General features: G+C 40.9%; 1 protein-coding gene across 4 annotated transcripts in view; it reads right to left on the bottom strand.

The window, feature by feature from the left end:
* The window catches only part of LOC115667438 (disease resistance protein L6-like), a 29,500-nt gene extending 2,896 nt beyond the window's left edge, over positions 1 to 26,604 (bottom strand). Inside the window, exons 1-9 of one of the 4 annotated variants that reach the window (XM_056315895.1) lie at positions 25,508 to 26,604; positions 22,992 to 24,087; positions 19,783 to 20,094; positions 17,474 to 19,680; positions 16,182 to 17,378; positions 15,955 to 15,969; positions 15,745 to 15,856; positions 14,344 to 14,495; positions 14,166 to 14,246 (exon numbers count right to left, since the gene is read on the bottom strand). In XM_056315895.1, the coding sequence (XP_056171870.1) occupies positions 17,566 to 19,680; positions 19,783 to 20,094; positions 22,992 to 24,087; positions 25,508 to 26,205 (4,221 nt within the window). In that variant the 5' untranslated portion in view covers positions 26,206 to 26,604 and the 3' untranslated portion in view covers positions 14,166 to 14,246; positions 14,344 to 14,495; positions 15,745 to 15,856; ... (1 more) ...; positions 16,182 to 17,378; positions 17,474 to 17,565. Of the gene's footprint in view, positions 1 to 14,165; positions 14,247 to 14,343; positions 14,496 to 15,744; positions 15,857 to 15,954; positions 15,970 to 16,083; positions 17,379 to 17,473; positions 19,681 to 19,782; positions 20,095 to 22,991; positions 24,088 to 25,507 lie in introns of all 4 variants that reach the window. The other 3 variants (XM_056315893.1, XM_056315894.1, XM_056315896.1) reach the window with 3 other exon arrangements.
* Between the last annotated feature and the right edge of the window lie 546 nt (positions 26,605 to 27,150).

Here is a 27,150-nt window from a genome sequence, read left to right as displayed (position 1 = left end):
ATCACTTGTCACACCACAACTTCTCCTTACTCATGCACATACTCGATATGCATTTACCACACGCAACTGGCCCATCATACGCTATCCGTGCACGCATCGAGTCACACGCAGACAAAGCTCACTCAACAATTCACATGGCCAATATCAATAATTAATTCGATCTGGCCCACGCGTGCACCAAACAGACATATGTCCACTATATAAACACACAAATAAGCACTCAATTAAATCAACCCCATGCAGAATAATTCAAACATGCCTAAAACACGTAAATTGCCAATTTTCTCCAACCAAATGGCGTCGGATTAATTCTGATCCTTCACAACACTTTCTCGCCATAAATTCTCGGTTCTAAAAATCCAACTTGCGTCCTGATCGGCCCATCACGGCCCCATGAACAGTAGATCACAGCCACTGTTATTTTCGAATTTCCAATAAATATTGCCCGAATTAAAACCTAAGGCCCGCCACAAAATTTCCACGCCCAATTCATCCCATTCCGCACCTAACTTTATACAGATTTCGCCCAAAAATCGCCCGTCGATACCCGAAGTCCTAAGTTAGGTTTAGAGCGCGACTTACCCGCGTTCTAGACTATCGCGGCTAGAACGGAAAGCGACGGCACTTAAACGGACACGGCGGGGACGGCGGCGAAGCTCGGCGACGGCGATCGGCTTGCGGCGGCGGTCCGGCGGCGGCGTGGGTCTTGCACGGCCGGGGGTGGTTCATGGTGAGAGAGAGAGGAAAAGAGAGAGATGGTGAGGTTTGAGGATGGTGGTGGCTTGAGGGCGGCGTGGACGGCGGCTTGATGGTGGTCCGGCGTTCGGCGGCGAGCGGCGGTGCCAGCGGTGGAGGAAGAACGGCCAAGGAAAGCCCACGGTGGAGGAGGGGGAAGCTCACGGCAATTTGGGGGAAAGAAGGAGAGAATGGAGAGAGAGAAAGATGGGGGTAAGTACAGCACAAGTGCCATAACTTTTGTACGGAGGACACTTAAGTGCCATAACTTTTTTTTGGCTCACTTGAGTGCCATAACTTTCAAAAAAATGATCACTCAAGTGCCACTTTCGAGCTGATCGTGAGGGCTCTAAACCGCGGCTTTTCCGGTTGAACGGTGACCTTCCCGGCGAAGCGAGCACCACCAGCTTGAAGAGGGGGTGTCGGTGAATCATTCCATGGCCTCCGTTCGTCTCGAAATTTCCGTTTTAGTCTCCGTTGACGAAGGTAAAAATGCTTCGTAGTCACACAATTTATCAAGCCGATTTGTGTGACTACGAAGCATTTTTATCTTCGTCAACGGAGGCTAAAATGGAAATTTCGAGACGAACGGAGGCCATGGAATGATTCACCGACACCCCCTCTTCAAGCTGGTGGTGCTCGCCTCGCCGGGAAGGTCACCGTTCGATCGGAAAAGCCGCGGTTTCGGGCCTTCACGACCAGCTTGTCAGAGGGGTTGGTCGTGAGTGCCCGAAACCGCGGCTTTTCCAGCCAAACGGTGATCTTTCCGGCAAGGCGAGCACCACCAGATCGAAGAGGGGGTGTCGGTGAATCATTCTATGGCCTCCGTTCGTCTCAAAATTTCCGTTTTAGCCTTCGTTGACGAAGGTAAAAATGCTTCGTAGTCACATATTTATCGAGCCAATTTGTGTGACTACGAAGCATTTTTACCTTCGTCAACGGAGGCTAAAACGGAAATTTCGAGACGAACGGAGACCATGGAATGATTCACCGACACCCCTTCTTCAAGCTGGTGGTGCTCGCCTCGCCGGGAAGGTCACCGTTCGACCGGAAAAGCCGCGGTTTCGGGCCCTCACGATCAGCTCGAAAGTGGCACTTGAGTGATCATTTTTTTGAAAGTTATGGCACTCAAGTGAGCCAAAAAAAAAAAGTTATGGCACTTAAGTGTCCTCCTTACAAAAGTTATGGCACTTGCGCTGTACTTATCCCGAGAAAGATGAGCCTTGGACTAAATAGTGCCCATTTGACCAAGTGGAAAATGACCATATTACCCTTTCCTCATATTTTTAATCCGACGGTCCCGATTCGATCTTATCTTGATCCGACGGTCGAGATCGATTCTTGCACAAAAATATCCAAGGGCATACTTGTAATTTCCCAAAAATCCAAGGGTAAAATTGTCCAATCAAAATTTGAGGGCAAAATTACCAAAATGCCCTTTACCCTTAAAGCTTGCCCTTTAATAAATCCTTGGGGTATTTTGGTCACTTTCTCCGTTTCTTGTCCAAATCGAGTTTTTCCGAAGGATTTGAGCGCACCAAAAATTCTCACGTGTCACGTGCAACGTCGTCCTAACGTTCCGTCATGACTTCCTAATTTTCCGGTGTCCAATTTGGGCAAAATTTCAATAATTAAATTTTATTAAACGCAACTCGAGCGTTTCTCGAGCTAACGGGCGGCTTGCTGGGGAAATTCGCAAAAATCGACTCATGACTGATACTGAATCGAGTCACGTGCAAGTCCGTTCGGTGCGTGACGACCTCGGTTGTCATTAAAATCGCGAAGATCAATCACTTGATCTGAGGGGTACGATCGTTCGGTATAATTTCAGAATCATTCGTCAAGTCGTTTCGTGGTCCAACGGAATGACCCCCGATCCACTGCTAGGACAGTGGCGAACTGACCCCTAACTATCCTTGGATCGGCCAACAGTGGCTCAAAATATCACTTCCGCGATTTAATGGTCGAAATCCATTTACGATCGAATTTCCTTTAGTCGCGCGAATTTAATTCTCCTATTAGCCTTTCCCTAATGGTTAGCATTCCTAGGAATGATCAGTTCCGGGCGAGAAATTTACTACAAGCACATTTCATAAAACTCAGTTATTTCATAATTTCCAATTGGCGGAAATTTCGGAATGTCACAATCTTCCCCTCTTGTAAAATTTCGTCCTCGAAATTTACAATCTTACCACTACTAAGAATTTACAATTCCTTACTGTTGCTCAAACAATTGGGGGTACTGATGTTGCATCATTTCTTCGTAATTCAACACGTGCGTCGGGTCCGGTTCGTACTTCCTCAACATCGATACGTGGAACACATTATGCACCTGCGACATGTTTGGCGGTAAACCTAGGATCACGATCCGAAGTTATAGACACTGGTACCCCATGAAGGCGAACTATCTGCTGCACATACAACTCCGCATACTGTTCTAACGCAAAATCCTCTCGCACTGCCAAAAAGTGTGCCGACTTGATTAGTCTGTCGACAATCACCCAAATAGTGTCATGGCCTCTTTGACTTCTCTGCAATCCCGACAAAAAATCCATAGTTATATGTTCCCATTTCCACTCTGAGATTTCCAAAGATCGCAGCAATCCTCCAGGCTTGCAATGTTGCGTTTTCACCTGCTGACACGTCAAGCACTTAGCCACGTGCTTAGTTATATCCGACCTCATACCATTCCACCAATAAAATTGTCTCAAATTCCTGTACATTTTAGTACTGCCTGGGTGGATACCGTACTGACTACAATGCGCTTCTAACAAAATTTCTTCCTTAACTCCCGCATCGTCTGGCACGCATAACCTCCCACGAAATTTCAATACACCGTCCTCAGATACCTAAAAATCCGGCTTCCTCTTAATAACGTCCATCTCAATAACCTTCTGTATCTCTGGGTCCGTAGACTGCAAAGCTTTAACTTTAGCCTGGATCTCCGGCTCAATCCTTAACGTCGCTAACAGGCTCGAGACTCGACTTACTTCCAACTTGAACTCGGAATCTCGCACATTCTCCAACAGGATTCACTCCTTGACCATTAAATGCGCGATGCTTGATTTCCGGCTCAACGCATCCGTTACTCGGTTTACTTTTCCAGGGTGATATAGAATATCACAATCATAATCTTTTAACAATTCCTTCCAACGTCACTGCCTCATGTTTAATTCCTTTTTGGGAAAACAAATACTTGAGGCTCTGATGATCTGTATAAATCTGAAACTTCTCTCCGCATAAATAAAGTCGCCAAATCTTCAGGGCGAACACAGCTGCGGCCAATTCCAAGTCATGCGTCGGATAGTTCAACTCATGCGGCCTTAACTGCCTTGAAGCATAAGCTACTACTCGCCCATGTTGCATGAGAACACACCCTAACCCTTTCAACGACGCGTCGCTATATATCTCATACCCTCTGGGTCCTGACGAAATCGTCAACACCGGTGCCGTTGTCAATCTATGATTCAATTCTTGGAAACTCCTCTCACATTTTTCAGTAGCCTGGATCTCCGGCTCAATCCTTAACGTCGCTAACAGGCTCGAGACTCGACTTACTTCCAACTTGAACTCGGAATCTCGCACATTCTCCAACAAGATTCACTCCTAGACCATTAAATGCGCGATGCTTGATTTCCGGCTCAACGCATCCGTTACTCGATTTGCTTTTCCAGGGTGATATAGAATATCACAATCATAATCTTTTAACAATTCCATCCAACGTCGCTGCCTCATGTTTAACTCCTTTTTGGGAAAACAAATACTTGAGACTCTGATGGTCTGTATAAATCTGAAACTTCTCTCCGCATAAATAAAGTCGCCAAATCTTCAGGGCGAACACAGCTGCGGCCAATTCCAAGTCATGCGTCGGATAGTTCAACTCATGCGGCCTTAACTGCCTTGAAGCATAAGCTACTACTCGCCCATGTTGCATGAGAACACACCCTAACCCTTTCAACGACGCGTCGCTATATATCTCATACCCTCCGGGTCCTGACGGAATTGTCAACACCGGTGCCGTTGTCAATCTATGATTCAATTCCTGGAAACTCCTCTCACATTTTTCAGTCCACTCAAACCTCGTTTCCTTTTTCAACAAATGCGTCAACGGCATTGCTATTGCTGAAAATCCTTCTACAAAGCGACGATAGTATCCCGCTAAACCCAGAAAACTCCTGACTTCAGTTACCGTCGTTGGTCTAGCCCACTTCATCACAGCTTCAATCTTCGATGGATCCACTAAGATTCCTTCTCCGGAAATCACATGCCCAAAAACGCTACTCGATTGAGCCAAAACTCGCACTTGCTAAACTTAGCATATAGTGCGTTCTCCCTTAACGTCTGTAACACTCGATTCAAATGAAATTCATGTTCCTCGGGACTTTTTGAATACACCAATATATCGTCTATAAAAACGATCACAAACTAGTCTAAGAATTCTTTGAACACCCGGTTCATCAGGTCCATAAAGGCAGCAGGGGCGTTCGTCAATCCAAACGGCATTACAGTGAATTCATAATGTCCATACCTTGTCCTAAATGCCGTCTTCGGTACATTCTCCTTTCTAATTCGCAACTGATGGTATCCTGTTCTCAGATCAATTTTTGAGAATACCGAACCCTTTGTAACTGATCAAACAAATCGTCAATCCTTGGCAAAGGATACTTATTTTTAACTGTCACTTGATTCAGCTGCCTGTAGTCTATACACAACCTCAATGACCCATCTTTCTTCCTTACAAATAAAACTGGCGCTCCCCACAGAGACGCACTGGGACGAATAAACCCCTTATCTAACAACTCTTGCATCTGCACCTTTAATTCCTTTAACTCCGATAGCGACATTCTATAAGGTGCCTTCGAGATTGGCTCAGTTTCAGGTGCTAACTCGATTACAAACTCTACTTTCCTTTCCGGTGGTAATCCCGGTAATTCTTGAGGAAACACATCGGGATATTCACACACTACCGCTATATCCTCAAGTCTGGGCTCTTCAGCCGTCGAATCCATTACTGCAGCTAGAAATCCTTGACATCCTTCATTCAACAATTTTGCCATTTCCCCCGAGGATATCAACGGAATCGAGGGTCCTCCTCGATTTCCTACAAATTTAAATTCCGGATGTCCAACAGGATTAAATTGGATCACCCTGCTATTGCAATCCATTACAGCCCTCTGCTTAGACAACCAATCCATCCCTACTATCACGTCAAAATCATACATATCTAGAACTACCAAATCAATCAATTCCTCCCTATTCCCAATCACAATCTTACAGTTTGGACAACCCAGAGATATCAACATCTTATCGTTTAAAGGAGTTGTCACACATAGCACAACATCAAGCAATTGCGGTTCTATTCCAACCAACTCCACAAACTGTTTCGATATAAAGGAATGCGACGCTCCAGGATCAAATAAAGCATACGCAGCATGGTTGCATAGAGAAATCGTACCTGTGACAACCCCTGGTGCGTTCTCAGCCTCTCGTCTGGCCATGGCATATACTCGTCCTTGTGCCGGTGGCCTATTCTGATTTGCTGTCTAGGCCACTTCAGTTTGATTCGCGTTCCGAGGTGGCGGCAACGCAGACGGCTGGTACTGCCTGGGATTGGGGCAATTCCTTATGTGGTGACCGAATCCCCCATATCCAAAACAAGCTCCACCCCGGGTTGGACAAGGTCCATTCCCATGTCGACCTCCACAAATCCTACACGGTCCATTCAGATTTCGGGCCGGCTTCCCAATATTTCTCCTAACAGAAGGAGTGAAACGTCTACTATCTATCATCGGCCTCTTCCCAGGATTACGATTATCCTTACCTGGGGTAAACCTCGATCCAGAAGCGACGGCCCTATCCATCTGATCTCGCTCTAGAATCTGGGCCCTATCAAATATCTGCTCATACGTTCCCAGATTTACTAGTAACAACTGGCTACGGATGTCAGCTCTCAATCCATCCAAAAATCTCCGCGCCTTATCCTCAGGATGTTCCACCATTCTCGGCACGAACTTAGATAATCTCGCGAATTCCGCCTCATACTGATCTACTGTCATCTGGCCCTGGCGGAGTCTCATAAATTCCGCGAGTTTTCTTTCTCTAGCACTAGCTGGAAAGTATTTCTCATAAAAACTCTCGGTAAAAACAGCCCAAGTTTTGGCAGTACCTTCAGAAAAAATCCTATCCCTAGTGGCTTTCCACCAATCGTTAGCATTATCCTGCAGTTGATATACTGCTAAGGTCACCTTCTCATGATCGTTACATTCCAAAACCTCAAAAGCTTTCTCAAGCTCCTCTACCCATCGAGGTGCAGCCTCCGGATCACCTTTCCCAGAAAACTTAGGTGGTTTCAACTTAATAAACTGCTCTACCAACTGGTGCATAGGTCTATTAGCAACCACTTGCCCCTGACCTTGGTTCTCGTTATTATCAGCAACAGCAACAGCCTCGGCAGCTTGGGCAATCGGAGCAGCTCGCTCCTGAGTCTGCCGTTCTATTATATCACCAATCCGTTCCAACGTTCTCATTACAGCTTCCATTCTCGGGTCCACAACAGGTCTAACTTCTATTCCGGGGTTTGCTGCTACTTCAGCATCAACTCCTAAATTTTTCATCACTCCAGCACCCATTCCAAGATCCTCTACGGCTCTAGCTCAAGCGCGTCCTCTACCCCTGGATCCTCTACCAGCGCCCCTTCTTGGGACTCTTCCTACTCCTCTTCCTTCGCTGCTCATCGACACAACTCTACCACTCTCCTATCTGCTATAATTCCACTCAGGAATTAGTAATCTAAGCCAACTAGATCAGTCTAGTTCTAGGCAGTGAATTAACACAATAATTCACTTAGCAGACAAACAATTATCACAGCAAACAATCCACTCAATCAGTCACAACAAACAATCTGGAGGCACGTAAAGCTCACTATAGTCTTCCCAATTCTACCCCACAAATCTCTGCTCCTTATCACTCCAACTTTCGACCAATTTTAGATCGAGCTGACCTTGCTCTGATACCAATTCAAACGGGGATGTCATGCCCCGAACCCCAACGGGCACTCGACGTCCGCCACTAGTCGATTTATGCGACATCCCAGGAATGTCGCCGACCTCAAATCGCCATAAGAGATTTACAACCACAGCGGATACTAACAATTAATCCCTGACAAATAAAACTGGGGAGAATATACATTTTTCTTTCCATTATCAACTTATAGGATATTCACAATTTACAACCGCCACATTTTACCACCATCGCATACACTTGCACACCGTGCTACAAACCATCGATATACCAAAAAGATCAATGACCTGGCTTTCTATCCCCAAAAATGTTACTTTCCAAAAACCTACTATGAACCCATGAACTAACCCCTAACGCCCCTTGCTAGGCGTCCATTCTGAATCTGACTCCTCATCTCCCAACTCCGAACTCTCTTGAGTAGTCTGCTCCTCTGAGGGCTCTGACTCTGCTTCGATCACAATCGGGTGATTGATGTCGCCCGACTCAGCTGGAGCTGCGTTTTGATACTCCTCAGCCAAAAAATCGAAGAAATTATACTCAGGCACGAAATTGGGATCCATATACTGATTAAACGGGAGTATATACTCCGGATCTCCTACAGGCTCTTCAGACTCGCCAGGTTCGTCCTCGGGTTCCACTTCGGGTTCTACCTCGGCCTCCACTTCCTCTGGTTCTTCTTCGGGGTTCGGTTCTAGATCAATGTCCATTGGATCGTCTTCAGCTTGCGATGCTTCGGGCTCGGGTTCATGCTCAGCCTCTGAAGATGCCTGAGCTGCGGCCGCTGAATGCAAACCCGACTAAGCTAAACTAGTATCCACACTAGTCAAATCTCTATCTATCGGGGGTACGGCCGTCGTGTCCCAATCCCCTACTAAATCAAACGGGACATCGAAGCCTCTAACGGGCCCGAACTCATCCCTGTCTGCATCTTGGAAAAACTAGACAGTGTACTTCTGATCCTCCCACAGGGGCAAACCTATATCTAGGAAAACGGTTGTAGTGTGCCTAATCCAGGTCATTCCATCTCCCATTGGAAACTCTGCAACATCCAACTCGGAGTGCACGGGTACCCCAAAACGCTCTGGTGGCTGCGGTGGGGGATTCATGGTTCCTATCGGATTTCTGAAATTGTCGGTTGAAACAACCGTGAGAACACTTCTCAGTAAGTTCACCCCTAAACCCCACCTAGGCTATCACGTACCTCCAGACAATTACGCAATCACACACATTCACGTACATCAAGTAATCATAAAGCAGGCACATCAATTAATATGGTCAGGCTCAATCATGCGCATACCCGCACTCAATCACAATTACATCAGATGCAAACACGCGCATGTACCATTCTCATCCCACTATTCCTTCCATTCTCATTTCCTCTTTCTCATTCCTCGCTAGTGACCCGCGTTGAAGTACACGCCTCAGGCACACTGCGATCATTCACCACATTCGGCCCGCGTACCCGTTCACGCCTCAGGCCCCAATCGCGACCTGAGCATCACACGCCCCAGGCCCGATCCCAACTCAGCCCGCGCCAAATGCGACAGGCCTACATGATTGAAACCCGAGCTCATGATGCCTCGGTCCAATCCCGGTCTCACCCGAGTTGATCGTGACTCGGACCGATTCTCATACTTGCTTTTTCAAGCCTCAGCCTGTGCCAAATGCAACAGACCTACGTGATCGCTGCCCGAGTTTACGATACTCGGCTCGATCCCATTCTTGTACTATCACACCTTCGCATACTTTCCCACAATCACTTGTCACACCACAACTTCTCCTTACTCATGTACATACTCGATATGCATTTACCACACGCAACCGGCCCATCACACGCTATCCGTGCACGCATCGAGTCACACGCGCATGCAGCTCACTCAACAATTCACATGGCCAATATCAACAATTAATTCGATCTGGCCCACGCGTGCACCAAACAGACATATGTCCACTATATAAACACACAAATAAGCACTCAATTAAATCAACCCCATCCAGAATAATTCAAACATGCCTAAAACACGTAAATTGCCAATTTTCTCCAACCAAATGGCGTCGGATTAATTCTGATCCTTCACGACACTTTCTCGCCATAAATTCTCGGTTCTAAAAATCCAACTTGCGTCCCGATCGGCCCATCACGGCCCCATGAACAGTAGATCACAGCCACTGTTATTTTCGAATTTCCAATAAATATTGCCCGAATTAAAACCTAAGGCCCACCACAAAATTTCCACGCCCAATTCATCCCATTCCGCACCTAACTTTATACAGATTTCGCCCAAAAATCGCCCGTCGATACCCGAAGTCCTAAGTTAGGTTTAGAGCGCGACTTACCCGCGTTCTAGACTATCGCGGCTAGAACGGAAAGCGGCGGCACTTAAACGGACACGGCGGGGACGGCGGCGAAGCTCGGCGACGGCGATCGGCTTGCGGCGGCGGTCCGGCGGCGGCGTGGGTCTTGCACGGCCGGGGGTGGTTCATGGTGAGAGAGAGAGAGGAAAAGAGAGAGATGGTGAGGTTTGAGGATGGTGGTGGCTTGAGGGCGGTGTGGACGATGGCTTGAGGGCGGTCCGGCGTGCGGCGGCGAGCGGCGGTGCCGGCGGTGGAGGAAGAACGGCCAAGGAAAGCCCGCGGTGGAGGAGGGGGAAGCTCACGGCAATTTGGGGGAAAGAAAGAGAGAATGGAGAGAGAGAAAGATGATCCTTGGACTAAATAGTGCCTATTTGACCAAGTGGAAAATGACCATATTACCCTTTCCTCATATTTTTAATCCGACGGTCCCGATTCGATCTTATGATCCGACAGCCGAGATCGATTCTTGCACAAAATATCCAAGGGCATACTTGTAATTTCCCAAAAATCCAAGGGTAAAATTGTCCAATCAAAATTTGAGAGAAAAATTACCAAAATGCCCTTTACCCTTAAAGCTTGCCCTTTAATAAATCATTGGGGTATTTTGGTCACTTTCTTCGTTTCTTGTCCAAATCGAGTTTTTCCGAAGGATTTGAGCCCCCCAAAAATTTGCACGTGTCACGTGCAACGTCGTCCTAACGTTCCGTCATGACTTCCTAATTTTCCGGTGTCCAATTTGGGCAAAATTTCAATAATTAAATTTTATTAAACGCAACTCGAGCGTTTCTCGAGCTAACGGGCGGCTTGCTGGGGAAATTCGCAAAAATCGACTCATGACTGATACTGAATCGAGTCACGTGCAAGTCCGTTCGGTGCGTGACGACCTCGGTTGTCATTAAAATCGTGAAGATCAATCACTTGATCCAAGGGGTACGATCGTTCGGTATAATTTCAGAATCATTCGTTAAGTCGTTTCGTGGTCCAACGGAATCACCCGCGATCCACTACTAGGACAGTGGCGAACTGACCCCTAACTATCCTTGGATCGGCCAACAGTGGCTCAAAATATCACTTCCGCGATTTAATGGTCGAAATCCATTCACGATCGAATTTCCTTTAGTCGCGCGAATTTAATTCTCCTATTAGCCTTTCCCTAATGGTTAGCATTCCCAGGAATGATGAGTTCCGGGCGAGAAATTTACTACAAGCACATTTCATAAAACTCAGTTATTTCATAATTTCCAATTGGCGGAAACTTCGGAATGGCACAAATAGGCAGGCTTTCAAAAATGAGGAAAGTTCTATAGGTGCTGTAAAGGATCTTTGGCTTTCCACCTTATTTTTTTCACATTGTGGTGGCAGTTATTTGGACACCAAGTCTTTCTTTAATTTTTAAGGTAAATATGAACTTCTAGGTAGTAATTTGTAAGTAAGAGGCATCCCCTTGGTGCTCTTGTTGCCTCTTTAATAGACTTACTTATTAAAAAAGAAAACAGGAGAGTCTATAACCTTAAAGAATATAACTAGAAACATCATTTCTCACTATAGTAGTAATCAACAAGAATGTGTAGCGCGTACATGAGAGTCATTGCACCCAGGAGAAGCACAGAATCTAATCTAGTTAACAACAGCCCTATAGTGTGCACACCTGTGCAAGCACATGATCGCATGCATGTGCACGCCGAAGCACATGTTCACAACATACAAAAATGCCCACATGCATGGAGAGAGATCTGGCAGGGGAATAAAATGGCAATATATTTTCTCTAGACAATAAAGGATTTACTTGAAAGAAAAAGTTCCAGTAAATCGGTATATATGAGAACAAAACAAAAGAAAAACAAACAAAAATGAAGCATTAGAAGAGTATACAGAATCAGAACATGATGCTCAAAGTCGGTTAAAAGGTACAACGTAGAAGCAACCAAAAATTCCAAACCCTACATTTTGTTGCTTTTTTTCCTAAGGCCCCACATGAGACAAAGGTGCGGCACTTCAGGACTTCTTAGAATCCTCCTAATTAGGCATTCCAACAACTAAAAAACTAGATGGCATGTTTTGGCAAGAACCAATTTACCTTAGACAAGCCGAAGATTTGATGCAAAAGCTTGGGAGCAAAGTCAAAAAGACGAAAGAGATGATCAACATTCACACACAACACCATTCTATTAAAAATCAATTACGTTTCCTGAGATTCTCAATTGTAAGAATCTTATTCCAATTTGGTGCACATTTACTACAAAACTTACACTCCCAAGAAATGGAAATTGATTCTCACATATTGGTGTTCTATGTGTAAGCATTTGGGCGAAATGTCAAGGAACAAGGAAGCTTTGGTAGCAGATTGTTATCGTTTAAACAACGAAATGATCATATGGGATATTGTGTTCGTGAGCCAAGCCCAAGATTAGGAGTTGGAAGCTTTTGCCTGCCTTCTTTTATGTCTTGCATAATTCAAAGATTTCCGTTGCTTTTAAAGATGATTTTTGTGTGGAACAACGGAAGAGATGGAATTTTTTCTGTAAAGTCTTGCAAGCTGCTCGATAGGGAGATTCGTGGTAGAACAGATTTTCCTCAAAAAGCGATTTGGAAAGTCAGGATTCCAATTAGAGTTTCACTTTCTGCTTGGAAAGCAACCGGGGAACAAATCCTTACTTTAGAAATAAGGTAAAAACTGGTTATCAAGTGTTTCCAGAGCAAAAGGAGACAGAGTCCGTGCGGCATCTCCTCCTTCACTGTTCTGGGAAAAGAATGGTTTGGACAGTTTCCTATGCTTGCACCATGTTATCTTGGGCTACCAACACACTACCAAAAACGGAGCAATACGAGGGACTAAGAGTAGTATACAAAACTGATTTGCAGAGGAAAAATGCGAGTATAATACGTAAGGAGGTCACAAACACCTAACACGAATCTATCTGGCATGCGACTTAGTGAACCAATTTCAATACTAGGACTTAACATCCTCAGCATTATTTTGCCAAAAAAGAGGTGTTATATCAAAAATCGCGATCTAAAGATATGATGAAAAATAATAAAATAAAACAATCAATTCTCACATCTAAGCACGAAACAAATGATTGTGAACAGAGGCTCCCATAACCATGGTCAAGCATCACAGATTAGATCCATGAAGGATCCATTCACTGTCATTCGAGCAACCACCAGTTAGTTTTCTGTTCATTTTCTTCAGTTAATTGAGTTTTTATTCTCATCCTTAGCTTGTTGACAATAAACTTAAAACAGGAAAGAAGAGTTTCACTTACTACATCAAGTTCAATGAGTGGAATTTGGTAGTATAAATAGGTCTAACTTCTCCTAGGCTCTAACAGTAATATCGATAGGTAAAAATAGTTGAATATGATTCTTTGGTACAAAATTGACTCTCGCAATTATGAGGGGACGTATGCTAAGATCGAAGCAGGCAATAAACTCTTTCCTTTTAAACTGAGATATAACTCTACACTTGCTAATTATAATGTGAATGTATAAACATTCTATATCCAAATCTCCATGTAAAGTACTCTTAAAGCACAAACTTAGATCAAGTTCAAGTTCAAACCAATGATTAATGACCTACAATTTCCATTATACGCTCATACGAGAGATTGCCAACTTGTTGAATCAGACTCGAATCAGATTTTACTTCACCCTTTCCAGCCACTTATGTTGGTAATTCATATCATTGCATATAATATGTTCGTATGAAGAATCAACAGCAGGATGTTCTTAAAAATATGGTGTGTCTCAAGATGTGCGAAGCATAACTTATTGTAACAAATTCCTATCTCTATCTAATCACCTCCATGACTGTTCTCTGAGATGCGTCAAACTTAATTATTTATTAGGGGAAAAGGCCAAAGGCAAAGATAATAACGTGCACCAGCAGATGATTGAGGACAACCAGCTGAAGTTCTTTTCCAGCACCACAAAACAACTTTTGATACACCCTTAATACCCGGTCACTGAACAAACTAGCAGACTAAGATTATAAAAACGAACCAAAAAAAACCAAAGTCCCATAGCAGCAGTGGAGCTTAAAAAACCAGCCCTACCACTTCACCCAGCGAATTAACAAGAAACTGATGGACTGCACGACTGGTCCTGACACCTTCGAGAAGACTCAAAAATTCGTCCTGAGGAGAGAGTCAAGACCAAGATAAGCAAATGAAAACAGCAAAATGAAGAAAAACGAAACGTCATCTGCTCCTCTGTATTAACAATACCATTCACTTAAAAGGTTTGACAGCACATCAAACTTCTCATGAAATATGTTGATGGCATCAGCCCACTGCTTATCCATGACTGATAATGATGTCAGGATGACATGAAGTAAATCTTCAATGTTCAAAGCCTGTTGGGCAACTTGATGAAGTTCTTTTTTTCTGCAGACAGAGAGATTGATTATCTAAGGAGGCATTCGGCAGATAAAGATTCTCAAAAGTCTGTTCTGATTTCAATTTAAGAATTAAAACAGAACAGAAAATGCGTTTGGTAACACTCCGAAAGCAGTTGATGCATAAAAGGAAAACTATTCTCAAAATCAAAATCACAAACTGAAGATGACTTGTTAGTATTCTCATTCCACATGCAAACAAGGAGATTTGGAATAACTAAGCCTGTTTTTTGAAAGTGATGTAACCTGAGCATATTCTCACAATTTTCATCCCTAATAACATTTATTATTTTCACTAAACAAATATTTTGTCAAAAAACTTTGAAAGCAGTTTCTATGAAAACGGAAACTAAAGGCATTCTCTAAAACTAAGCAGGCCTTAGACAGTTGAGAACAAAAATGACGTGTGAATCATGTGACAATGCTTAAAATTTTGCAACAAATTTGCCTCACAACTTTCAACATCTGAGCTTCATAGATTTCTAGAGGTTTTTACTGAAATATAGTATGATACTTACAGGTTGGGTAGAAATTGGAAGCATGAATAACATAATTCAGGCTTCGAAGTATGAGGCATCATCTTGTTCAGCTTATAATGACTCTCAAAAGTCAACTTAAGCATTTAAAATCATCAGCAGGAAAGTTCATCCATCATGTAAAGTTTAAAGTTATTTCTAAGAAAATTGCATCGAAATTGCTCCATGTTAACTGTCCATTTCTTTTTAAGGATGATGATAATATCCCGAGTTAATATGAGTTTTACTTTCCTTATGGCCAAACAAAGTTAGATACCACTGAAACAAATATTAGTGCACATAAACAACCTAACATAATCGTAATATCAAGTACAATCACCACTACATAAACTAGAACATAAGTTTCACCTAAAACTTCAATAGCATTAATCCTAGTGCAACTAAGTCATCTCTAGATTTCCACTTGTATCACCTTCATTCACTCTTGGCTTTTCTGTAAAACACCAACTCCTTAGTTCGACATCATGTTCTCAATTAGACTTTCAAGCACTTCACCTCTATATTTGTCCACCATCGAACACAAATCAAGCTAGATTGGCAATGACAGTGGTTCCTCTTGCGAAAAGGGAGCGTAGCACATTTAGGAAAAGCAAAAGAAGTAAAACGAGATAAGGTCAATGACTCAAAGGGCACACCAAGCCATTGTTGAGGAAACGAACACATTGAATAAAAAAGAGAACTTTCTCTAGTCAAAGCAATTACCAAGAGAGACTGTCCACAGCCTCTGCCAATTGAAGCGATGAAGCACCACCTTCAAGTCCTCCGTAACCATCGACAGCAAATCCTTCTCCGGATGTCACTCCGCCATCTTCACCTGCCAATTGGAAATTGAGTAAACTTCACAAATCTGAGTCGGAAGAATCGAGTCGACCGCCCATTAGGTCGCAAAAGAACGACGAACGGGAGCCGAACCTGAGAAGCCAGCGACTCCAAGAGTATGCGGAGAAAATTGTAGGAGAGGAACAGGTGAGAGAGAGAGAGAGAGAGAGAGAGAGAGAGAGAGAGAGAGAGAGAGAGAGAGAGAGAGAGAGAAAGACGGACTTGATTACGGGAATGGAGGTTGACAGTTTCAGTTCCGCAAAGCTTCTGCCAAATATAATGAGGGCAATGTGGGATGACAACATGCTAACAACCATTACCATTCCAAGGATGCATTGTCAGGGCTTGGTGAAGTTCCTGGAACATCGAGCTCCTGATCCTTTTATGATTTCAATTCCTTTTAGAAATGCTTTGCGAAAGCTCTCTTGGATATTTCAGCATTTACATCATGCTATGGAATGATAAGTGAATCCTGCCAGTGAGACAAATGGAATCAATTCAGCAACTAAGATCAACGAACTAGTAATAATACTCCAAAGTTTACGGATCTCTGTTTGTCAAACTCGATATTCTTTTTGAACTCTTTGGATCCAATTAATGGGACATCTAACATCATCAACCACAGAAGCCTTGATCAAATTAACATAGTGAATTCAACTCATGTTGCTTGCTTTTGTGGGACATAGTATGATTCTTTTCGTTATCATTATGAGCTATTCATGCATTAGAATTAATGCAAGACAATTTCAAATGGCATATAGGATACCGAAAAGTTTCCTCAGGAAACTTATGGAATTGCTTCCTCTGTTTTTATTTTCAACAAGTCAATGCACTAACAAGAGCTTATGCACAATGTAAGGGATTATTTCACAGTACAGTTGATTATGTCAAAAGACATTCTAGTTAATGTCTTGCTTGGTTCCGACCCAAAAAAAAATTGTCTTGCTTGGCTCAAAACTTCAGGTATATGACAGATGGCTATGCCAACTCTACAAACATCAAGATTCATTCTTTGGGATAATCTATTATTAGTCTTGGACTAGGGATATCCTGGATTCAAACCAAATGAACATGGATCCATAGTCAGAAAAATTCGAATTGCAATTTTCTCGATTAATCCAAAAAATTCACGATGCTTTTGCTTCTGCCCTGTTTGCTAGTTCACTCACAACCACACCACTAGGAGAAGAGCTTGTTCTTGCATTTAGCTTTTCTAGACCAATACGATCACCTTAATCAGCTAATGCAGACAGTTCTGTGAGATAAAATGTGTGGAACACAATGGTTGGACAAATTTTATCCCAAGCCATTAGAGTATGCATACGAAGGGATGCCCTATCAACATGCTCCTTTTGCACCGTAAATTCACTCGTAAGGGTACCTTAGAAACATCCTGTCATGAACTGCATGATGAGTGCAGAGCAAACTAAAACCTCACATTAGAAGGACCGACATATAGGGCCCTTCATTTAGCATTTCTCGACCTACACAATGACCTTTGGCATGAAGTGAAATACCTGCATACATCAGTTTTTATTCAGTACCTCCAGCATGCCAGAATCAATCAAACGTAGAAAATATTTATTTTTCTGCATAAGATGAAGGATCCTACCTACAGACTAATGACAAATGATGCGCTTAGAAAGCCTCTTCATGTATTTTCGTTACCACACATTGAGGGACTCGCTCGTAAAATATATTCTTTTATCCATATCTGAGATAATGAAATGGCACGTTGTCGTAATTTTGATAAATCCGCATTCCATATAACTCTGGAATTGTTTTGAGTGACTTGCTTCCAGAGATATCCAGGCTTTCCAAAAACTTCAACGTATCGAGGCCTTGAATTTCGGCTAAGATTATGCAGTCAACAACATTTAATATCTTCAGCCTCCCGGATTTTGGAAGGTCTAGCCTTTCAATGGAGGCGCACTTAGAGATATCCAGGCTTTCCAAAAACTTCAACATATCGAGGCCTTGAATTTCGGCTAAGCTTATGCAGTCAATAGCATTTAATATCTTCAGCCTCCCGGATTTTGGAAGGTCTAGCCTTTCAATTGAAGTGCACCTAGAGATATCCAGGCTTTCCAAAAACTTCAACGTATCGAGGCCTTGAATTTCGGTTAAGTTTATGCAGTCAACAGCATTTAACATCTCCAGCCTCCTGGATTTTGGAAGGTCTAGCCTTTCAATGGAGGTGCACTTAGAGATATCCAGGCTTTCCAAAAACTTCAACATATCGAGGCCTTGAATTTCGGCTAAGCTTATGCAGTCAATAGCATTTAATATCTTCAGCCTCCCGGATTTTGGAAGGTCTAGCCTTTCAATGGAGGCGCACTCAGAAATATCCAGGCTTTCCAAAAACTCCAACATATCGAGGCCTTGAATTTCGGCTAAGTTTTTGCAGTCAACTACTTGTAATTCCTTCAGGCCCCTGAATTTTGAAAGGTCTAGCTTTTCAATTGAAGTGCACCTAGAGATATCCAGGATTTCCAAAAACTCCAACGTATCGAGGCCTTGAATTTCGGCTAAGTTTTTGCAGTCAGCTACTTCTAATTTCTTCAGCCCCCCGAATTTTGAAAGATCTAGCTTTTTAATTGAATTGCTCTCAGAGATATCCAGGCTTTCCAAAAACTCCAACGTATCGAGGGCTTGAATTTCGGCTAAGTTTTTGCAGCCAGCAGCTTCTAATTTGTTCAGCCTCCTGGATTTTGGAAGGTCCAGCCTTTCAATTGAAGCGCACTTAGAGATATCGAGCCTTTGCAAAAACTCCAACCTATCGAGGCCTTGAATTTCGGCTAATTTTATGCACGATCGAGCAACTAATTTCTTCAAGCTCTTGGATTTTGGAAGGAGCAGCCTCTCAATGGAATCGCACCTAGAGATATCCAGGCTTTCCAAAAACTCCAACCTATCGAGGCCTTGAATTTCTACTAATTTCTTGCACGCTCGAGCATTTAATTTCTTCAGGCTCATGGATTTTGGAAGGACCAGCCTCTCAATTGAATCGCACTCGAAGACAGTCAAGCTTTCCAAATATATCAATTTGTCAAGTTCAAGACCTCGAACTTCAACTAGATTATCGCACTCAGCTACCTCTAATGTCCTTAGATGGATAAACTGCGAAACGTTCACTGTTTTAATAGATCGACATCTCCAAACGGTCAAGAGTTCCAACTCGAAGGGAGTGTTTAGTGATTGTGGTAATTCTGATTCTTCAATGTCTGTCGGTTGGGAGCATTTTGAATTCTTCAATAGTGTTGATGGAAGCACTTCGATGCACTCCAGAACTTCGCAGCAACCAACTCGTAGTCGCTTGAGATGGGTTAGGAGGGAAAGTGATGGCAATTTGCGGCTTCCACAGGTGACGCTCAAATCTGTTAAGTTGGAAGGAAGAGGGTCCGGCAGCGATTGGAGCCCCCAGCAGCGAAGAACATCAAGGCGTTGTAGGGAAGAAAGATTGCACATGCTCTCCGGCAATTCCCCTTTCAGATTGTCGCAACGTGAAGCATCTAACTCTCGGAGCTTTCTCAACCTCCCAATACCCTTGGGTAATTCTTCTACACCGGTGTGAGAAATCTCCAAAATCTCTATATTCTCCAGAGACTCTATTTCTGCTGGAAGCTTTCTAAGGGACAAACACCCGATCAAATCCAAGCGAAGGAGGGCCTTCATGTCTCCAATTGAAGGATCGATCTGGTGCAGTCCGTAACACCAATTGAGGATCAGAACCTCCAAATGCTTAAAAGCGGAGAGGAAGATCGTATTTTCCAAGCAATGACAAGATGTGAGGTCGAGATATTTGAGCCTCTTTGCCGTCTGGTAAAATAAAAATAATAATGATTGTCAAGGGATTAGTTTAGAGTGATTATGATTCAAAAGAAAGCATAAAAGGAAGAAAGAAAAAAGACTTGTTCTTACCATGAAAGAACTCCATCCTTCCCATTTCTCATTTATCTCGCTATTCGGCAATTCGAGTACATATAATTTCTTTAAGTTAAAATTTTTTACTTCAAAATTCACGGGACAACATTGCCATTGGAGCCATTTTAACTCCTCAATTGAGTCCTTAAAATCTCCACTGATATATGCCTCTTCGATACGAAGGAATCTTAGATTCGTCATATTCTTGATTTGTTTTGTTGTGTAAATGTCGCCATCTCGCTCAGCCATTTCATCGGACCCTTCTAAGCTGCCTTTACTCAGAATAATCGCCTCAATCTTTTCTGTTCCCTATAAGCAAGAATCAACATCCATTAATGCTATATCCAGCTAAAGTAATCTAAATATTATTTGTTCATATTGCTACTGACGTGCATTAATGAGTTCAAGAGACTAGGAACGTGAAGACATCAATTCTTTACGCCAATAAACAATATTTATAAAGGCCAACAAAGTGAAGGATGTCAACTTCCATTATAAATTTGGCTATTACCATTCGGGTCTTAAAAAGAATTATGATGTAATGGCTCATATAGAGTAAAAACTTTACAAGTTGTAATCTTCTTCTTTCCGGTACTGTAGCTTCATTACCATACTAGTTGGGACATGCGTGCAGTGCGCGAAATTTGATGAAATTGCAATGTGCAAAACAAAAATTTTGATTTGATCAATTTTAACATAAATATATATTTCTTTCTCTCTGTCTAATTTTCATATTAATTTCGTGTATATTACTTGATTGTGCTACTTACACCATTAATTAAAAAAAACATATACTCTTATTTTCCAACGGAGTAATAACTAATTGCAAGGAACTGAATATTGTGATAGAAGTTATATTAATATATTACGTACTTATTATTTTACTAATAGTAACTTGAAATATTGTTAACTAATTATTTTCTAATTATAAATAACTATGACAATAATATTAGTTATATCAATATTCTCTACAAATTATTATTTTATCATAAATTTTAGTTAAGCAATAGATTACATTTGGATATATTCATAATCATAAATAAATTATTAGTTATATTAATATTCTCTATAGCTTATTATTTTATCATTAATTTAAGTTTAACTATAGATTACAATCTGATATAATCATAATCATAAATAACTGAGTAACTCAAGAATAATAAATATAATAAACAGACCCTAATAACTTTGATGTATATTAAAAAAATTAATTGTTGAAAGTGCAAAGCATTTTTGCAATGTGAAAATTGAAGCTACTCTTGGCTACAAGCCTACATGGAATAGCTTTTCCTTGGCCCCCCAGGAATAACTATTCCTGATTGGGAAAGAATGGTAATTTCTAATCTATTTTTGAACAAAATGAAGGAATAATTGCTTTATTGGAATAGATTGGAAATAGAATAGTTCTTCCTGAGAACCAAATGTGTAGTAAGCTTTCACAAGAAAAAAAAATCACTTATGCATAAGAAGTCAAGAAGAAAAACAGAAAGTTCATGGATTTCCATATCAGTTTCTCTGAACCAAAAATTTTGTTATTGTAATTCACAATGCTGTACAAGATTTCCTGGATACTCATAGGTGATTGACATAATAATTTGGAAAGGAATCAGATCTCAATACCTAAAAGGAATCCAAGAGAAGAGTAACTATATTAAAAAAAAAGGAAGAAATCTTCAACAGAAGTAATCTACTCACATTAGTCATTTTCCCATAAACTTCCCTCTCAAAATATCAATATACCCTATCTATCTTCAAGATTTCTTTGTGTGATGTGTAACTTTTTTCATCTTAAAAAATCGGTAGCTAGAGTTTGGTCAAATCCTGAAAATAGGCCCAACCTTTTTGTACTTGGGATAAAAGTAGCAAAACCTTTCAAATGTCTATAAAGCCTAACCTTCGGCATTTACGACAAAAATAACATAACATTTCAAATGTAATAGAAATAGCCCAACTATTTAACCGTAGAACAAAGCTGACACCTGTTACAAATTTCATCCATTATCATCGTTAAATCGCCATGGGTACCCTGCATTGCTCACTCTGCTAACCTACACAATGAGCCATGTCAACCCACACCAAAAAAGATGTTGTGCTTTATTTTATGATCTTGTTAACAAACTTTATTTATAATCTTTCTTACGAAATTTCTGGCTTTTTGTAAAAAGAGAAGAAGTCATTTGTGGTCACGATTAGCGTGGTTCATTGTGCATGTTCGCACCATGAGCTATGTAGGATGACGCGGGGTGATTTAAAGCGAGAATAGGAAGAATTGATGGCATGTGTCATTTTTATCATATGAGTAGAAGGATGAGGTTGAAAGGTAATGTTATTTTCGTCCCATATGCAAAAGGCTCGGCTTCTTTTTATGATAGTATCATGGATGAAGAGCGAAATGGAGTCATGCAAAAATACTGAGATAACTATATTAAATGTACCTTTTTAGTTTAAAAATTATGATTAATTTCACAAATGCAAATACACTCACAAACTTAATTATACAAAAAATAAAAAAATTATACAAAATAGAATTTTACAGTATTTATCTCTTGGAATTTTTATTCAGAAAAAAATAAAACATTTCTCTTTCTAATGGTGATTGCATAAAATACTTTTGATGTTATATACACACATATATGTTATATATAAGGAATTTATGTTCCTATCTTATTCGGTAGGTCTTAAATCAATCCTTTTCCTATGAATATTGGTAAATGTAATTCCAAACGTAATATTACATAAAAAAAGTATCCCTTTCATTCTCCGGTATGGAATAATGACTAAAATTTCACGAGAAATGCGGGCATCTTAGTCCTATAATATTAATTTAACATCTAGATATTAATAATTTATATATCCTAAGTAGTTATGGTTTATAGTAGCATAGTCAAGCTATTTATCGCATGTGTCGAAGACATAAATTCTAGATCTTACCAACATTGAATACCCCTATCAATTATCCAAAACATTTCAAAGTATCTCATTCTTGGAGATTATTTCGTAATATACACTTTAAGAAAAATCTCAGATAATACTACTATACTTACTAAGAGAGAGCAACCTCCCTACTTTGTAATCACGTCAATAACACATTCGAGGGCAATAATAGTAGAAGGTTCTCTGTTCACTAGAGCAAGCACTAAGTAGTGGACCAACATTACTCTAAAAGTAGAACGTGGACTGAGTGAGCAAAAGAACGAAACGGTTACCTTATTTTCCTTTAGCACTTTCTGGACTTCTTCAAAGTCCCATAACCTGCTACGGTTTTGAGGCTCCCGCTGATTTTCCTCGCGAACTATTTCCCTACCAAGATCTCTCAGTTGATCATGCATTCGGAGATCATGATTATCTCCAATTTTTATTAATGACGTGAATCTCAATACTTCAATTCCCACATCAGGGAAAAAGCCACAGGCGTCCCACATATAGGATGCAATTCTCTTGTCAGTGCCAATCAAAAAGCAAGCGATATCCAAAAATATTTGTTTTTGTTCATCGTCTAATGCTTCATAACTTATCCTTAACTTTTGTCGCACTTCCTTAGGAGGCACTTTTTTTAACTTGTCTATTGTACCTCTCCAGAACGGTAGCTTTTTTCCGCACAATAATGAACCTAAAACCTCAAGGGATAAGGGAAGTCCTCCGGTGATGGACACAACTTCATGAGTGAGGTCCTTAAACTCCGTTAGAGGAGAGTCCCTTCGAAACGCATGTTTGCTAAACAGAATCAAAGATTGATTGTTATCCATTTCCATATGCTCATAGGTGTAGTCCACCCCAATTTCTTCAAGAATACTCTCATTTCTGGTGGTAATAATGATCCTACTTCCCGAAGAAAACCAATCACGATTACCAGCCAAACGTTTCAACTGAAGGACATTATCCACATCATCAAGAAGAACAAGGACCTTTTTACCTTTAAACTTGGAGGAGATGAACTGAGTCCCTTCATCCTCGTTACGAACTTCATTTTCTCGCTTCAATATATCATAGAATAACTGATTCTGTAAGTAATATGCGCCATTACGCTCCCATGATTCCCTTATATCAGCAATGAAGCTACGATGCTCGAATTGATTGGAGAGCTTGTTGTAGATGGCTTTAGCAAGAGTAGTCTTACCAATGCCTCCCATTCCGTGGATGCCAATAAATAGGGTGGCATGAGATTTATCATCCACAAATTCCACAACCTTCTTCACATGACTATCAATGCCAACCAAATTCTCAGAAATAACCAACTCAAACTTTTTCTTCAATTCGCTCAACACTTTCCGGACAACTGATTTCACCAATTCTGCTTCAAACCTGTCAAATGTGACAAGAGTTCCAATATGTGGCAACGTTAATTTTATATTGTTTAGCTATTGAGAACACAATAATAAATAAATCTGGGATAGATTGAAAAACTTTAAGAATCGTTTTTGTCACACCCCCATATATTATCATTTATGCTAAAATTAAAGTGGGAAATTGTGGTGGTTGCTTCACATGGCGTTGCCCATTCCACTATTACTCCAACACAATTTATTAAGCCAAAAAAACTTGGGGTATCACTTATGAATCTTGAATATTGTATATATTATAGATTTGAACCAAATTTTAAACTTGTTGTTTATTAAAGATACTAGGGATGACCTTGACGCAACTTTGAAAATTTTTTAGAGCATTTGAATAAGCAAAAATCCAATAAGCCAACCTAGTATGAGAGTCAGCCATCATTTAATAAACAGATCATAACTTTTGATGCAAGAGGATTTCAGGTCCTGTAATACCAATCTGAAAAGTTGTTCAGAGTGTGATATTGTGAACTACCTAAATGCAATTGAGGGGATTTCTCCTTGTTTGCGCAATTCTACCTGCTTGCAAGTTTCTACTCGCTTGTGAATTTAGTATCATTTTGGATTGGTGTTCTTATCAGTTTTCATCGACTCTAGGGATGATAACAGGTTGTACTTTATTTCCTTTTGAGTATCTATGTTTTGTGATTTTAATTGATCTAATATTGATTTTATACGGAAGTAGAAGAATAATTTTTACCCAACAAAAGAACATTGCTTCAATATATGCAGGTGTATGAGAGATATTACTTGTTGAAGATAAGGAAAACGCATTGAAAATTATTTAAACAAACATATAATAAAATAATCCTTTTTTCCAATTTATATTTCCCATCATCATAAATAACCAATTAAACATTTCTTTTGTAAAAATAATTGGAATAGCAACTAATCAACGTCATTAATGATTTAATAAATGTAACTTGGGAAGATAAATAATTATGGCTTTGACAATCACCATGCACGGTATATGATGTTATGAGCTTTAAATAAAAATCACCAATTAGTTGTACTATTAATCTCAAATAAATATGTAATTTAAAAGTTTGTGACGAAGATTAACGTAGCGTACACTATAAGCATGAAAAAAAAAGGGCACAGTGTTACAAAATCTTTGAATATAATAGTAAAAATTCATTCAAATTATCTTATTTTTCAAGCGAATGGGATCATAACAAGAATAACTTAAAGCAAAAAAATGAAAAAAAAAATGAAAAAAGAAAAACTTATAGAACTCATGCATCACAGGATCTTACTCCCAAGAAGATCTTACAGTTTTTTTATATAAAAAAAAACAACGAAAATGAAGCAGGCGAAGCATCATAACAACCAGTAAACACCCACACATATTAAAAGAAAGTAGAGAATGTCTTGGTGAGAATTTTTACCCGTCAGCTTCGTATCCTTTCAAGTTGCTGACTTCAAGGAGTCCTTGCTTCCATTTCTCCAAAATCGCTGGGTTGAAAGAAGGCCTCTCAAGTAAACGCCTCTCACGCTCATGAAATGCCTTTCCAAAACTCCCGATTTGATGTCCCACATCAGCTGGTTTCACTTTGTAGAATATAGGCAACACCATCTGCCCGTTATTATTCTTGCGCTCCATTATTTGAACCAGTTCATCCAGGCACCAACTGCTTGTAGCATAATTCTCGGAGAGAATGGGGATTAGGATTTTACTGTTTGTGATGGCTGCCAAAAGCTCTGGTCTGATGTCCTCGCCTTGGCACAGCTCGTCATCGTCTCTGAAAGCTTCGATTCCAACATCAACAAGCCCCTTGTAGAGGTGACTGGTGAAGCCTTGTCGAGTATCTGGGCCTCTAAAGCTCAAGAACACCTCGTAGCATTTTCCGGTTGACGCGGTCGACGAACTAGATGCACTGTTGTTAGTTTCTGTCAGAGACGAACTGGATCCATCGGAATTTATTTCTATCGGCGCAATCATCGAACCAGATGTGCTTGTATCAACATCTTCTGCATTTCTACGTGCACTAGTTTTCTTCTTATTGAGAAAATTGAACGCAAGCACGGAGAGAAGGATTGGTGCCACGAGCACGGCGAAAGAATGCCCAAAAATGGGACGATGCATTTCGGCTTTGCTCTGGTTCTGCCTCTTGATTTTCGCTTTCAAGTCTGACGGAGAAGAAAGCCAGAATGCCTCTCAGGAAACAGGAAATGCCTTCTTGTTGCCCATTCTCTTTTGGTTTGATTTATATACTGGAACCAGTTGGCAACCAGAATCGCACCACTAAGTCAAGCTTGTCAACCACGTGCTTAGAGTCGTTGCCTTCACGCGGCTGGAATCTCAATGCACAAGAGAATCCAAAGATAATAGACGAGGTCTGTCAAAATTTCAGTACACATAAAGTGGAGAGAGACTTGGGACGAGACTGTCACATGGGTTGCGGGAGAAGATGTAAAGTGGGGAGAGAGAGAGAGAGAGAGAAAGAGAGAGATTCGTCCGGCCCAATAATTTCCACACAAGTGCTCGGAACAGATAAAAACAAACAAAGCGTCAGGACAATGAAGAGGGCACGCTTAGTCCACTGCTTGCACCGTTGAACTTTCCTTTTTCTTTTGTTAATTTATTTCCCATCAGAAAAGGTATTTTTGTTGAATATATTTATGCTTTTAATCCCACTTAGGAATTTACCCCTCTCATTTTGAGCCTGTTAAATATTGTATTATTGAACCGATAAACATCATTTCAATACTGAAATTTTCGAGGATCATAAAAAATTATCAACGTGCTTTATATATATTTATTTATTTATTTTGTACCCGAGTACAATGAAAAGAATTTCTTTTTTGCTCTATTTCTGCCTTGATTTCTCTTTCAAATCTCATAACTAAATCAAAATGCCTTTTTTGCTTTTTACTTTAGTATATATATTTCTTTATTCGTTTGATTTATCTAATCCACCACAGTTTTTTTAATCCGATCTAATCCAATCAGTTAGCATGCACCAATAATCGAAACTTGCCAAGCTAAATATAAATTTGTAATTCAATGACCGGGACCACTAAGCATGCA

This window comes from Syzygium oleosum, unplaced genomic scaffold, assembly GCF_021117445.2.
Source record: "Syzygium oleosum isolate NSW1041296 unplaced genomic scaffold, Sole_v2.1 Sole_v2.11, whole genome shotgun sequence".
NCBI classification, from domain to species: Eukaryota; Viridiplantae; Streptophyta; class Magnoliopsida; order Myrtales; family Myrtaceae; genus Syzygium; species Syzygium oleosum.
This window is presented reverse-complemented; position numbering and strand designations above follow the sequence as displayed.